The sequence below is a fragment of the Solea solea genome, chromosome 7 (genome assembly GCF_958295425.1).
Source record: "Solea solea chromosome 7, fSolSol10.1, whole genome shotgun sequence".
Lineage (NCBI taxonomy): Eukaryota > Metazoa > Chordata > Actinopteri > Pleuronectiformes > Soleidae > Solea > Solea solea.
Window position 1 is genome coordinate 15,702,784 of NC_081140.1, and position 15,189 is coordinate 15,717,972.

The 15,189-nt window shown below is 39.7% G+C and overlaps 2 protein-coding genes across 2 annotated transcripts; one reads left to right on the forward strand and one right to left on the reverse strand.

Moving 5' to 3' along the window:
- Positions 1 to 3,170: 3,170 nt before the first annotated feature.
- On the reverse strand, positions 3,171 to 11,321 carry si:dkey-202l22.6 (interferon-induced very large GTPase 1). Its single transcript, XM_058634959.1, has 4 exons — positions 11,247 to 11,321; positions 10,010 to 10,147; positions 4,206 to 9,129; positions 3,171 to 4,101 (listed from the first exon to the last, which is right to left on the reverse strand). The coding sequence occupies exons 2-4, from the start codon at positions 10,050 to 10,052 to the stop codon at positions 3,960 to 3,962; spliced, it is 5,109 nt and encodes a 1,702-aa protein (XP_058490942.1). The 5' UTR covers positions 10,053 to 10,147; positions 11,247 to 11,321; the 3' UTR covers positions 3,171 to 3,959.
- Positions 11,322 to 12,488: 1,167 nt separating this feature from the next.
- LOC131462516 (uncharacterized) lies at positions 12,489 to 14,933 on the forward strand. Its single transcript, XM_058633800.1, has 4 exons — positions 12,489 to 12,596; positions 13,040 to 13,156; positions 14,289 to 14,331; positions 14,479 to 14,933. Exons 1-4 carry the CDS (start codon positions 12,543 to 12,545, stop codon positions 14,676 to 14,678), a joined length of 414 nt encoding a protein of 137 aa, XP_058489783.1. The 5' UTR covers positions 12,489 to 12,542; the 3' UTR covers positions 14,679 to 14,933.
- The last annotated feature ends 256 nt before the right edge of the window (positions 14,934 to 15,189 follow it).

Genomic DNA, 15,189 nt, shown 5'->3' on the forward strand with positions numbered 1-15,189 from the left:
AACAAAAATTAAGTCCTATTCACCACAGGCGATAAAAACAAGCAGTTACTGTCTATGTACAAGTACAATAAAAAAGACTGACAGAGCAGATATTGCATCCTGGCCTTTTCAACGTAGGCTATATCTTGGTAGTAGACAGTGAAGAAAAGGATCTATGTTCACATCTCAGCTGCACATGGACATGTTGTTCTTAAGAGATTTGTTTTTTAATATATATCCACTTTAAGTCAATATAGATTTGACCACAGACCAGTGACTCACTGCTGCACCAAACTGTCTATTGATTGTTTTTATATACGCGGTCACATTGTATGTAATTACTATCTGGAGAACCATCAGCGTTCATGTATACTTTGTCACTTTAACTGACCAAAAAAGTGCCCTTTTCACACCGAGTGTGTTCTGTCTTTAAAGCAGCTTTTGTTTTCATTTTAGTTTGATGAGAAAGTTGAACTGTAGGTACTTTAAGTACTTACAAACGTATTCTCAGGCTGCTAGAATTGGCTTTGTAATCGGTCAGTCAGCAGGTCCACTTGTACTTAACAGCACAGAAATGTGACAGCTGTGTATGATAGGCAGGGGCTGGTGGCAGTTATTGGCTGGCTGTTTTTTGCTGTTTGCAATGTGTCAGCACTAAAACCACACACACACACACACACACAAAAAAAAACTGACTGCGATATAGTATTAGTTTTGAGTCAATATAAGGTGTCAGAGTGACAGAATACACTATTTCACAGCTCAGATATACTGCAAACAGGGCAATCAAAGATGCAATCTCATGACACACAAGCAAGGGAAGACATGGATCATCCTAACCTGCACTAAGACACAAGCTCAACATCATGTGGTCAGCAGCTGAAATGATAAATTATAAATACATTTAAACACACTATGACACAAATGTCATAGTGTGCAAACAGATTGTAGTGTGTGAGGCAATAAAAGAGTAAACACAGTCATCGCAGCAGTGTTTACTGGATGGATGGCGATGTTTATCCGTTTATTTCAAAGACATGTTTCCTCCTTCAGCCTCAGTTTACCAGAAGAAAACTATGGCTGAAATATTATTGCTGAGTGAGTGCAAATCAAACCCACAAGTGATTCTGATTTCAAAACAGAAGAAAATACAAACAGCTGTTTTCAATTGTCTCTCTCTCTCTCTCCTGTTCTTGGAATGTGCTTTAAAAATATATTTCCCCAAGTAGATACATCATCCTCCTCAGAACGGCACAGAGTTCATGTTGTCATTTAAAGTGTGTTATTAATGTGTGCAATTCATTTCACTTTGTTAATTCACTGGTTTGAAGCAGCGTATGGAAATGTTGTGCACGACATGACGTGAGGAGATTATACAACGAATCCTCCACACACACACACAGACACACACATATTTAAATCATATTGCTGCTATGTACATGTGCAATATGTTTCATATATATGTTTCTTGTGTACTTATAGCTTATGTAAATAATATAATATCGCTACTTCTTTTGCAAAACTGGAATTTAAATTTAAATGTATTTTCATTTTTATTTTATTGCTGCACAGTTGCACAGTGGGGCTTGTTGTAAAGTAATTTCACTGGGGGTGTACTTGTACATCCACATGTGACAAATTAAAAAACCTGAATCCTGAACACTTGTCTCAGTATGTTTACACATTTTTACCCCAGCTTTGTTCCAAACGTAATGGAACATTTGATCTACTTGGCTACCACTGAGCCACTCCACCCCTATAATAATTGCATTTCATTTAGTACACAACAGTGAAGGTTGTCTTCAGTAAATAATGAATTAATCAGGTGCATGAGTGGAAGAGTGTCTTGGTTTAAAGGAATTACTTTAGCCTGACTGGAGATTGACGCTCTGTTTCCTAAGTAGGAGTCCGGGCAGAGAAGCATGCAAAGAACCACGATGGAGCAGGCAGTGAGGGAAACTCGCTGATAGAGAACAGACAAAGTCAGTCAGCAGGTTCAGGGAGGCAGGTAAAGTAACGTCAAGATTTAGTTCATCAGCAGTTCAGCCAATTTGCATCTAACCACAGTCAGTGAGGCGATCTGGCAGATTTATGGTAAATCATGATATGAATATCATGATTTATTTATTTTACCGTAGCTGATATAAATCTGCTACGAGACAAAAATATGCAGGAGTGTCGGTTGAGGGTCAGACGTCCAGAAGCCAGAATGCACAGACACAGAATCAACAGCAGGACCCAAGGGAGGAGAGGCAGAGAGAAAAGGAACAAGAAACACAACACAGAATAAAGCCACTACATTCTCTACAGCTCGCCTGTATGCTATTAGATTGTCTTTTCATGCTTGGTGGATATATTTCTGAGCATTGACTCCTCTGCTCCACCACCTTCTCTTTCAGAGTGGCCACAGTGAAACGTGTCACACACACACACTGAGGCTACTTCACCATCACCACAATCTTCAACTTCCGTTTTGATAATGTTGAAATAGCTCTTTGTCATTTAGACATGGCAGTAATGAATTGTTGCCTTGACTTTTGTTTTCATCGTTGAATAGCTATTGTTGTTAACTGTTGTTGTTAGTTCTGGGTTGCCATGGCTTTGGCTGTCAAATAAACTCCACCAGATTTCTATATAATACAAGTTCCACCACAAGAGGGATGAATGCCATATATCTCTGTCAGATCACAGTTCCACCAAAAGGTTAATCACGTTGTTTCCTGGACAACATCTCAAAAGTCACTGACTACAGGATAATGCAACTCAACATACCATCACTGTCAGATTTGACAATGTTTAAACAAAACCAGTCCAAATGTATATTTGGCTTTTCTTTTTAGTCAACATACAGAGCAGTGGTCTTCACTGAAGTATGATCAAATAAATGCTGTAAATCTGTTGCTTGTGCGAACAAACAGCAACCCACCCTCATTTTAACCTTTTTTGCCCTGACTTTATTTTCATTCAGAGTTGATTCAGTGGAGAAATCCTTTAAGAATTGAAGGTCACGACTGGGATCATTTGCTATAGATCCTTGCGATAGGATGCTGTTCATCATTGTGATGTTGCTACTGCTAGGTTAATGCAGTGATGTAATGTTAACCATGCTATTAATTTACTGATTGCATCTGAGATTTTCTTAAATGATGATGATGATGCATCAAAAAAACACAACATTTTGTGACAACAGCTTAAAAGCAATCATTTTATAAAAAAAAAAAAAAAAAATCAGATTCACAAATGAATGAATTAATTGATGGATTAATATAAGAAATAACAAGACAGATTCAGCATCTATATATACAAACTAATGGTCTCTGAGATTTCCCATCCTACATCGCCCTCTTGTGGCTCTCACCATTTGACTTTGCCTTTATCTCATTCACTTCACTTCAGTGATGTTGTGGTGCAAACATCCATGCACACGTCAGTAATATAAAATGCTAAAAGTAAAGTAGACCATGTGTATTTAAAAAGAGCAAATAAGGAATACAGTTGTAGTGTTTTTGTTGCTGTCACTTAAATACTTTCCCTTCCTATTGTTGTAACACGTTTGACTGTTTCACTGGCACATCCTCCAAGTAAGAATTTTACATCGCAATGTTTATGTCTTCATATAAAACAAGGGCTATGGATATACTGTGGATAGACTTAGCACACACAATATGTTACATATCTGCACATCTAAATTACAGGTTTAAAAAGTTATCGGGTTGCAGTGGATTTAAATAATAAGGTATATGATATGTTTTAAAAATATATATTATTTCTCGATAGGACCATGTCTTATTAAGGGAATGACTAAAAGAAAACATAATATAATAATTAAAAAAAAAAGTCAGCTTCCATCATCAATGTTTTAAAGTGTGGTTCTCAGGAATATTTTTCTGACAAATGTTGCTGTTATCAAAATCAGTGGTGACTGTAAGTCTGATACAAGGTCATACTCGATCTTTATCACCAAAATGTGTTGTTGTTGATCAGCACAGTCTAGTGAGGTAAGCGTCCTTCAGACTGCTTAAAGCCTCCTCCGCAGTGACTGTATTCCACTCCAGAGGAATATTTGCTGCCATCTCCCCATATTCCCTAAGAAACTTCTCTCTGAACCTCACCAACACATACCTGCAAATGAAAGGTCGTTTAGCTTTTTTCATGCAGCATATAAAGAAAATATAGACCAGGTAACATTTTAATATCTGTCATGATAATATTTTGAACTAACTTACCTCCAGTAAGCACTGGACATCTGCATGTTTTGGTCCTCAGGGTCGATGGCCCAGTCTGTGTTGAGGGAAAGGAAGTTCCTGCATGGCACACATGTACTCTTCATGTCCTGGTTCTGGACTGAGTCACACTCACTCATAATTTCAGGGCAACTGATAACGGACACAAAAGGCAGCATCCATTTTGGCCTGTGGAACACAGCTCTGTGAACCTGATGTCCTTTTGTCTCCTCCTCACACGGGGCTCTGCAGAGTGGACATCGCTTATCACAGCCTCTCACTCTGTTGAAGAGGGACTGTTTGGGGTCACTTGGAAGGCAGCTAAGAAGTTGGGTGACATCCACTTTTTGGGAGAACTCCTGGGCGAGGTCCAACCGCAATGCAGCCAATAACTCCATTAAATGTTTGACAAAATGATCCCATTCTGTGACGATACTGAAGAGAGGTCCATCCAGAGAGGACCTGGAGACATCTAAATCTGCATCACTCTCTAAAATGAGGCACACTCTTTCCAGCAGTGGCTTTGTATCGCGCTGCACTCCATTTGTATCCTCTGCTGTTTGGCTCATTGCTGCTGCAATCTTTCCTACAATTTCTCCAAGTCGGTTTAGCCTCCAATTATTCACGCTGGTTGATTCAGAGAGGTAAGCCACCAGCGTGTCCTGGACCTTCTTCTGCCTGTAGGCGTCATAACAATGCAAGTATTCCAGAAATCCTTCAAAGCTGTCTTCCTTTATCAGCTCTTCCAGCAAGCTTTGGTTGAAGGCACGTGAGGACTGATACTGCTGTTGTTTAGATTGGATGTCTTGTACAATATGTGGCCCCAGTGGCCCATAGATATAGTCCAAAACAGCAGGTTTGATGACTATGGAGGTGAATGCTTGTGCAACCCTGTGACGTTGGTCCCTCTTCCTGAACTGGTAAATGAATTTTGCCAGGTATGTACGCTTGCTCACAGTCATGTATGTCAAAAGCTCTTTGTCTTTGGCATAGCGGTCATGTACTTTTTGGAAATCCTGGCACGCCCAGCTACACAGATACACTTTAAGGTCCACTTCAAAAGCTGTTCTGATTTCCATAGACTTTTCCCTCAAAGTTTTTTCAACATTCTCTAAAATTTCAGTAATGTAGCTGTCAGAGAAATTTGCCACTAAGCTTGATTTATCTGCTACAAACTGTTTGTATTCTGCTATCAAAGTGCATGCTACCTGTTCAGCCTCTGACTTCTGGAGTTTGTTATTGTCCTTTTTTATCCTGTTGCGGTATCCAAAGTGGTCATCACAAACTTGGAAGCCAGATATCAGGTTTTGGCTTATGTCTTCAGTTTTCTTCATGTGTTTGTGGAGACCACGGCTGATCAGATTCTGTCTCAGGATATCTGTCACTCTTGCAGTTATATTCTCATTCTCTGTAGGCCTGAATTCAAAGCTGGACAGTGTCGTATTCCATACAGCCTCAAACTCCTCCTCTAGTTTTTCATCCTGTAGGAGAACTTTGGTTGACTTGCTGTTCTCTAGGAGTTTGCACAGCGTGGACTCTTGCTCTTTTTCCAATAAGGTCTCAAATTTGTTCAGCTGTACATAAGAACAATGACTCTCACTGGCTGTTGCCAACCTTTGCATTGATTCTTGAGTTACTCGCTCCCGGAGGTCATCAATATACCACATACAAATTGGCTGTAATGTTTCAAATCTCTCTTTGAGGATGTCATTTGCCATCATATAGGTATCTACGTCTGACTTGAGTTTGTCTAACTCTGTTTTGATGTCCACCTTGACTTCATCCTTCAACGCTCTCAGAAGGCCATTTTGGATTTCAGCTTTTAAAGCCCTTTCTTTTGTGGCAAAGATTTTTCTTTCTGCACCCAATAGCCAACTTTTTGTGTGCTCCAGAAAACTATCCTCCCACTGAGAAAAATCTATGCAAAATAAAGAAAATGCTAATGCTGTGTTAGTATTTTGCAAACCAGTGGCGAATGATTCTTTTTTTAGTGCATCCCAAACTGCACTCAAACGAATCATAAATTGTGGCAGACTTGTGGCTTCATATTTAGCTGCCCATTTTTCCAATGACTCAAACACGTTTCTTTTAAACTTCAAAACAGCCTTACCATACTGGCTATCAACTGGATCAGATTGGGATGCACTGGACCAAGGCCCTTTGATACAGGTGATGTCGCTTGTGTTCTTTGTTTTTTGCTCATCTGAATTATTAGTTCCTTTGACCTCAGTTGCATCTTGAAGCATCTCACAAACACGCTTCAACTGCGAGGCTAGTAACAAACTGTTTATATCTTCATCCTGAACCAGGATTTGGCAGCTGGGTACGGGGCCAGATTCTTTTATGCGTAGGAGCGCACTGACAATGACAGTGAAGTCTGTTTCAAAGTCAGAACTTGCATGTGAAGCAATATTATGCATTATAACATTGCTCAATGCTGTTGCAACAGTGACCATCTCATTGTCATGGATCCTGGTATTTATTTTGTTGTCTTGAGAAGGTGAGCAGAGGCCGTCTACATTGATTAACAGTAGATAATCACACCTCATGGGCTTTCTCAAGGATTGTGGGAGACAGAGCAAAACCATGTACACCCCTCTAGTGGTTCTTTTGCCTCCATTGGGGAATTGTACACCAAATAATGCCAAGAGAACCTCTGCATTATTTGCATGATGTACGCCAAGATTTGTAACCACTCTCATTTTGGGTTGCTGTGGGAGTCGGCGTTTGAGCTCTCCAAAGACACAGCCCAGCCAGCGAATGGGAATGTTTGAGGCATCCCCATCCATTAGCTCAAGTGGAACCCCGTAAAGGAGCAGATCTGCAGCTAAACTGGGTAGACGCAACACACTCTGGCTCCCAATGCCAGGGCTGATGTAAGTAAGGTCAAAAATTAGGCCCATCTCACGCAAAAAGTGCTCAAGCCCCAGTGAAGATGGATCAGGTTCAACCTGATCAACTTCAACCTGTCCAGGTTCAACCAGATCCATCATCATCTGTGGTTCAGTGGGAACATCTGGGTGCATACGTTGTTCAGTAGGGTTTGAATCTGCGGCTGCTAGTGTTAGCTCATGTTTACATTGCTGTGTCTCTTGGCAGCTCAAGGATACATTAGACTCCAAATCACTGTCTTGGTTTTGTTCTTCAAAACTGTTTTCAGTTATGCCTTCGCTTTGAATTGCACCATTGGATGTCATATGCAACTCCTGCTCTGGAACTAAATCAACTGCGGACCCAAGATTTTCAGTCAGTCCAGCATTGACAGGTTGTTCATCAGAGTTCTCGCCTTCAAACATTGAGTCTGTACAGAAGCTATCACTGTCAAAGAGGTCATTGTTGACATTCTGATCATCTGAGAGCTGATCAGAATGTTCAGACATACCATTTTGACTTTCTGTCTTCGGATCTGTGAATAGATCATGTGTATGGCTTTCTGTTTCAGTTCGCTTTAGGGTAAGCCTCAATTTCATCCAGTTCAGGAAAAAGGTCCTCTCAACTTTATCTGTCGTGAAAAGCGCATTGGTAAAAATCTTCATTGCTGGGGTCATTTTGTAGCTCCTCAACTCAGCCAAAATGGCTTTCTTTTCTTTTCGCAGTTGGAGGTGAAGCTGTTTTTCTTCTTTTTCCAGTTTACTCTCCTTCTTTTCTATTTCTGTCAGTTTGCTCCACAAAGGCCCCTGTAAAGGAAGCTGCTTCTCCTTAAACTGGTCAAGTCCACCATCCAAACCTTTTAATACTTTCTCCATTGTGGCCATTGCCTGTTTACAGCGTGTCCCTTCATCTAAATTAAGGCCAAGCTCCACTGCTATTTCTGCTGCTTCCTCTAGTGTAACAAGTTTCAGTTTGTCTGGATACAGCTCTTTCAGTATCTCACACAACCTATGAGCAAGTTCCTCCTCACTCAAATCTTTCCCTTGCAGCACTGACCCTTCAGGTACCCCCATGTCTTTTACAAAGTTTAGACCAGCAAACCCCACAACACTGTTCTCATTTTTCCCAGAGTCCATGTCAACCACTATGAGCTCGCTTGCCATGTCTTTGTAGGAAGCAAGAAGTTGTTTGTCTTTTTCCCTAAGAGTATCGCAGAAAACAATCACAACTGAAGAAGCTTGACATAGAAGGCTGAAGCATTTCTCATGCATGCTGGCATCACCACGTAGGTTAGAGATGACCATAGGGACAGGGAGAAAATCTCTCAAAGTGTCTTCACTGGGGACATACCATCCAATCTCTACCAGGCCATTGGATAGTGTTTGGGGAATCTGCCCTCCATCCATTCCCCTGTGTACAAATGTTTCGTTGCAAGATTTGAGTCCAGTTATGATTTGGTTGAGGACCTGTGACTTGGAGACACCGCAGCGACCAAGTTTCACACAAGAAACCATCGGCATGCGCGTACTTGCCAAATTACCTTCTTGAACCTTCTCATTTTGTGCGGGTAAGTGACTTGTCCAATGGCTCACAACACTTCTCATGGGCCAGAGAAGAAAGTGACTAGGTTCTTCAGGAATCATACTTGGTAGGACTAGGGGCACAGCAAACTGGCACTGCACCATGCGCCATGTCATCTCCTGCTGAAGGAAGTTGTTGGCAGACATAAAGACAGCTGTGACTAGATCAAGGGGATTTAAGATGGACTGGCTTTCTCTACACAAACCATTCGGTATCTCAGGTAAATTGTTGGTATCATCTGGAGCATCACTTGGACCTTTGCAGCAAGTACTCCTGGCATCTGGGCTGAGTAGCCAAAGACGTCGAAGAAAAGCATTTGGCAGATCTTTGGACTCTTGAGGAGCTTGATCCTCCAAAGACCAAGTGCTGATCTCCAGCATGCATGCTGGGTCCATTGGTACATACTTGAAGAACTCCAGGCCCAGGTTACATAGTATCTGTGCTCGGAGATTATCATTTGGAGGATCGGGAGGATCTTGTGAAAAAAAGGTGATAAATTAGTAGGTACAGTACATTAACCATATTCATTATAAATAAAAATCTTGATACGATTTCAACCAGTTAATTATAAAGTAAAGGATTTTTTTTTTCTTTCCAAAAGTTATATTGTTTTGATTGGTAAACTTGTTCTTGTTTTACTTCATGCTTCAATCATGCAAGGAATTTTAGTTCTGAAGAATTTTATACTATTTTCACTAAATTACTGGGTTCTGGGTTTGTAGGTAGTTATCAGCTGTTAAATCAGTACAGTATTTAGTCTTGTAGTAGTAATTATTTAAACTTTTTGAGCTAATCTTACTTTATATTTACTTAATTTTATTTCTTTCAAGCCAAAGCAATCACTGGGGGTTTAGAATTACAGTTTACAATTAGACTGGGATCTAAATGTATATAAATATTAGTTGAGGTTTGAGGAAAACACAGGAACACACTGTTTGTTTTTTTGTCCTGCTTGATTTTCCATTTTATAATTACAATGGGGAAAAAACATTAAGTGCAGCTGAATGTAAATATTATTCTTGTCAGAGTCAAATTCTTCAGAGCATTTAAAAAAATCATACTGATTGTTTTAATTGTTTCGAAATTTAATAATTGTACATTTATTCCTGTTACTGTAGGTAGGTGCTTTAAAGAGTTAGTCCTATTTTATCTAATATCCCAATCTAATCCAATATAATTTATAATCTATACATTTACATTTAAGCATTTAGCAGACGCTTTTATCCAAAAATATACATCCCAACCCCCAACAAAAAATAAAATAAAATAAAATAAAATAAAATAAAATAAAATAAAATAAAATAAAATAAAATAAAATAAAAAATAATAACGGGAGAAAGAAAGAAAAAACATACATTTCTTCTTGCTGCTTAAGCGTTTAGAAAGCTTTATCGACATGATGGCGAATCCACTTGAGTGCCTCTCGTCTCTGTGTTGAGTTGTTCTTCTTTGGTCAGCCTCATCACTGATAGCGTGGTACGCTGAAAGGAACCCTGTGATTAAAGTTTGTACCACAGACATTAATGACATATACAGGACAACAAAACACCACAATCAAAAGTATGTTACAGTTCATTTGTTCTAAAACCATTTCATTCACATGTAGCCTTCAGTATTTCTCTGTTACAATGTAAATGTAAATGTAGAACATTTGTAGATGTCTAACAATAATACAACAAACAGTGTTGGAAAGTGCAGGGAAGCCTGTGAGATCATTAGTGGAAGAGAAAATAACTTTTTTGTGTGATATTGGACACAAAATCACACGTTACCCTTTACTGTTTTATTACTGTGGGTTAAAAGTTATATACATGAGGAAATCAATCAATCAAGCAAGCACTTTTCATACAAGGCAATGCAACTCAAAGTGCTTCACAGGATATAAACATAATCAAAACATAACCCCAACCCCACCTAACAACTGTTTCAGCTGACAAATGGCTGATATTATGTAAAATACAGCATCGGAGAGAAGTCAGGGAGGAAAATAAGAGAGAAAAGGAAGTGAGCAAGTGCTATCATGGAACTCACAAACAGCCGCGAGGGAAAACACAGGAGACTAAAATACTAATTGGTGATCTAAACAGGAGATTAAAGAAGGTAAAAGAGAAATTAAAAACGTATTAGTAACAGATCAAATGTAATGAAATGGATAAGTGAATCAGCAGTTAAAATAATTAAGTAAATAGATGAATTAACAAAATAAATAAATTAGGTGAGAATGTGAAAGGAAGAGTACTAAAAGAGGACAAGTAAATAATAAATATCAGGTAAAAGCCACGTTAAAAAGGTCATGTTTTGTTCCTTGTTTTGGTTGAATGTCAGATGTTATAGATCAGAGTGTTTTTACTTGTGCCATTCGTGAAATAAAGGTAGATTAACAAGTAACAAGGTGGATGCAATTTATAGTATTTCACTGACTCTACCAGCCATCATCAACCAGCTCAATGTAATATATGGTACAGTCATATTTGACATGCCGTATCAATACAAATCTCCTCATAAAAAGTATATTGTTTCATGTATAATTTCAAAAACAAGGATGCAAACATAAACGTGCAATAGTGTTGTAGAATATTATAATGTTCTTACCCTTTTCTCCCCACACTTAGTAAAAGAGGACGTGTATCCACATTGTGTCGGTCCCCAGATGTCTGTGGCTCTCTGGCCGTCAGGGAAGATCTTATATCTGTCAATGTAAGACACATTCCTGTGTTTCTATCTGATCCCACACTGTATGCACGAAGACTTTACGCGCCGCCACCAGCATCACCAAACGCCTATAATCAAGTTAAGAAATGACAATATTGATGAGGTAAACATTCCTTCAGAGGACAACCTTGATACCCAAGCATGATAAGCGCAGGCTGCGTCAGTGCCAATACACTGGGGAGATAATATGTGTACAGGCACCTGCCCACACACTTATCATTAGTTTCAGACTATGACGCACAGTCACACACAAGCATTTACATGTGTGTGATGTCCGAGATACGGGCCTGTCTGATTGTGACAGATAATTGACATAAGAGAGGGAGTCTGTTAGGAATGATAGGAACCCTCATTACATAAGTGTTTGACTTTGGTTAGTTGGAAGTTGGAAGGTCAGATTTAGGCTGTCAGAATAAGAGTGGATACTTAGATAGAGATTTGAAGCTTTACTCGTTTTTGACAAATGCTTTATTAAAACATAAAAAAAAAACAAAAAAAACATCTGATTTAAAATATTGGTGGTGATGGTTTTTTTATGTTACAAGTATTATTTGCAAAAAAAATAGCTCCATCCGTCCTTTCATCTTCTACCGCTTTATCCTCCTATACGGTCAATTTTGAGTGTCCAATTTGTCTCATCCACAAATCTACATGTCTTTGGACAGTGGGAGGAAACTGGAGAACCTGAAATAAACCCTCACACACACACACACGGGAGAACATGCAAACTCCATGCAGAAAGGCCCTTTTCCGACTGGGTCATGAACGTGGGTCTTCTTGCTCCAGGAGTGCAAACCACTTCAAAGTTGCTCTTGTTAATATTAAGCTTATTCTTTTTCTTACTCTACATATGTAAATAAATCCTGATCTAGTCTTTGTTGCTGGAAAGGTGAAGGAACACCTGAGGGATAAATGTTGTGCCGAGGAAAAAGATTACTGCTTCTCTATTTCTGTCCTGCAAAGCTCCTTAGCAGTCTTACCCCCATGTGTCTGTGTGTGTGTGTGCGTTAGTCAGCATGTGATTGTGTTTACTGGACGAGCCCGTGTGAGTGGACATACTCATCACTGTGGTCAAACGTCCTTCCCCCTGAGTGGTGCTCTGTTGCATTCCTGATTGCAGACGAGAAGCGAAGAGAACGCTGAGGACTAACAGAAGCTTAAGGAACAGTGGGCAGGATGTTGGTCACCATGCTAACAACCATGTACATGGTGGTCAGAGTCATAGAATCGGTAAGATGATTGAAATGATAGATGGAACTGAGATAATTGCAGCAAAAATTATAAAAAAAAAAAAAATAAATGATAATATGAAAGCATTCATTCAATATTTATAAGGAATCTTAACCATAAGTTTGCAATTTCATCATCCTGTAGGTTGTCAGGGTCATAAAGCGAAAGTTGTTATATTAAAATGTTATTATAAAACAAGCTGCCAGAGTCAGATATAAACCAGGTTCATATTGATGGCATCCAAATGTAATTAAATGTCTTGACTGTTAACCAATTCAGCAGTTAAATATTCACATACCATCAAAACATTTAACATGTTCATTTTTCCCCTTGTTGTTCCCAATCGTTTCCCTTTTTCTTTTTTTTTAATAAGTATTTGTAAATAAAGTGGCAGAAATGGGATGTCACCTCCGCAGTGACCGCGTTCTCCTGCTCTCTTTCAGATAGGAGTACGGTTTGTACGGCAACAGGAACCTTTACCTTATATGGTGTCACAGCCTTTGCCTTGGCAGGTTCACTCAGTGTCCCACAGTCGGAGGAGGAGCAGCAAAGCAGATGAGGTTTGTCATCACAGGCCACAGTGGACCTGTAATTGTTATTGTACATGAAGCCGTGAACGGCGATGAAAAGTGCAAATTTCTATTTCACTCATTGATTAGCATTTTTTAAATCTTCTGGTTATCTAATGGTCAGAGAGTGCATTTGGAACGTTGAGCAGTCAAACCTGACTCAGCATGTGAGCATGTAAGCTGGTCTCAGTCTGGACTGGAAAGGAAATGCAGAGAGATGTGATTTACACAACAGAGAGGAATTTTTGACTTTTGGTACATCTGAACTGCAACATCACCAGCCATAGAATAGAATAGAATAGAATAAGTCAAGACAGAAGCTAAATGTAACTAATTTAGTGGAAATAATGACATTGCTAATCTTATTATGTACATACGTGTATACTGTGTACATGTTATACTGTCCACAGTAACGTGGCTACTACCCAACCTTTAACTTGCCCTCTTTAACAAGAAAAACAGGTCTGTCAACTTAAACCTCAGGTGTTGTTTTCATAAGAGCACACGTCACCCTGTCTCCGGCTTTTCATGTACAGTATAATTCATGTGCAACAAAGAGCGAGCAGGCAAATAAAAACCAGAGGCAGGCTGAAGCAGGACAGAAGGGCTGTGGTGGTTGAGAAACAAGTTAAATTGAAGGACACTTACTTCTCTGGTAAAAGGAGAGACCAGAGGTCACGGCTGAGGTCATGACTCCGGTGTGTGGGACTGAGCAAAGACACACAGCCGTGTGATGCGTTAACAGTGTAAGCTGCTCCAGCCTGCGGCTTCTTTGCTGTTGCACTGCAAGTGCTGTAATCCCAATTAAGGGGATCAGTAATTGAGGTCATTAATGTGGCTGTGGATAGAAAGGACACACACAGAGTACATGACATGTCATTTTTTTTAGCAGCACATTCTGTACAGTTGGGTTGTGCCTGTTCTGTTGATCTGTTTACATGTGTCTAACATTTGTGCCCACAGTGGTATGTGAACAATGTTTCCATATCAGATGGTTCCATTGATAATTGGCATTCCTGACTGGTATCTGATGTGTCTTGCACACAATCCTCACCCAGTGACTCCGTGTCTCAGAGTGTGTATTCAGTTGAAATCGTCCCCTAACACAGGCGTTCTGTTTCAGTTCGATGGCTTCAGGAGGAACAGCATAGGCGTGCACAGAAAGAGTAAGTACTGTCTCTGCCATTATAACGCCCGCCTTAATGTTACCACTTTCAGTTGCTAGTGTCAAATCCATATGACTCAGATTTTAATCAGAATGGAATCAAAGTTTTATAAGTAAACCATGTGTTTGTACTCAATCACTTCTACAGACTTTGTCTCCATGGCTATTGCCTCGACCTCTCTGGCTGTGCCCTGTGTCCTGTCGTGCTCAGACTCCAATGCCAGCAATGGGACGTGCACTCCTTCCCCCGCTCGTCCACTCGGCCCCGTGCCAGTTGAGAAGGCCGCTGCAACCATCCAAACCCATTTCAGGAAGTTCCAAGAGAAGAAACAGAAGAATGGCAAGTAGACAAACAGAGAGGGATGATGGTGGTACAGGTAGAGGTACAGCGAGCCCGAGAGACAAGAGACAGCCGGGGGACTCTGCAAGGACATGCACAATCCTACATGTCCACAAAATGCACATAGATCCACAACTGTAAATAAACAAAGAAAAGTGGATTAGTGACAGAAACTTCAGTAATATCTTGGATCTCATGCAGCTGCTCAAACAGCTCATATTAAGGATTAAAAAATTCTATGTTGAATATGTACAACTGTGATAAGAGTGTGAGTATGTTGTCATTTATGCATGACTGACATTTTTTTTAGTAAATAAATAAATATGGAGAAAACAAATTCAATCATTTGTAACACTGATTTACAAATAAACAAATCATCGCAGCATCCCACAACCTTACCTGAAATCATAGATCAGAAAGAATGGAGACTGCCATCACAGTTCATAAAAAGATAGCTTTATTGCACAAGGTGTTGAGTACTCTTTTTCTGTTTTTGTTTGTTTTCATAGAAAAGAAAAT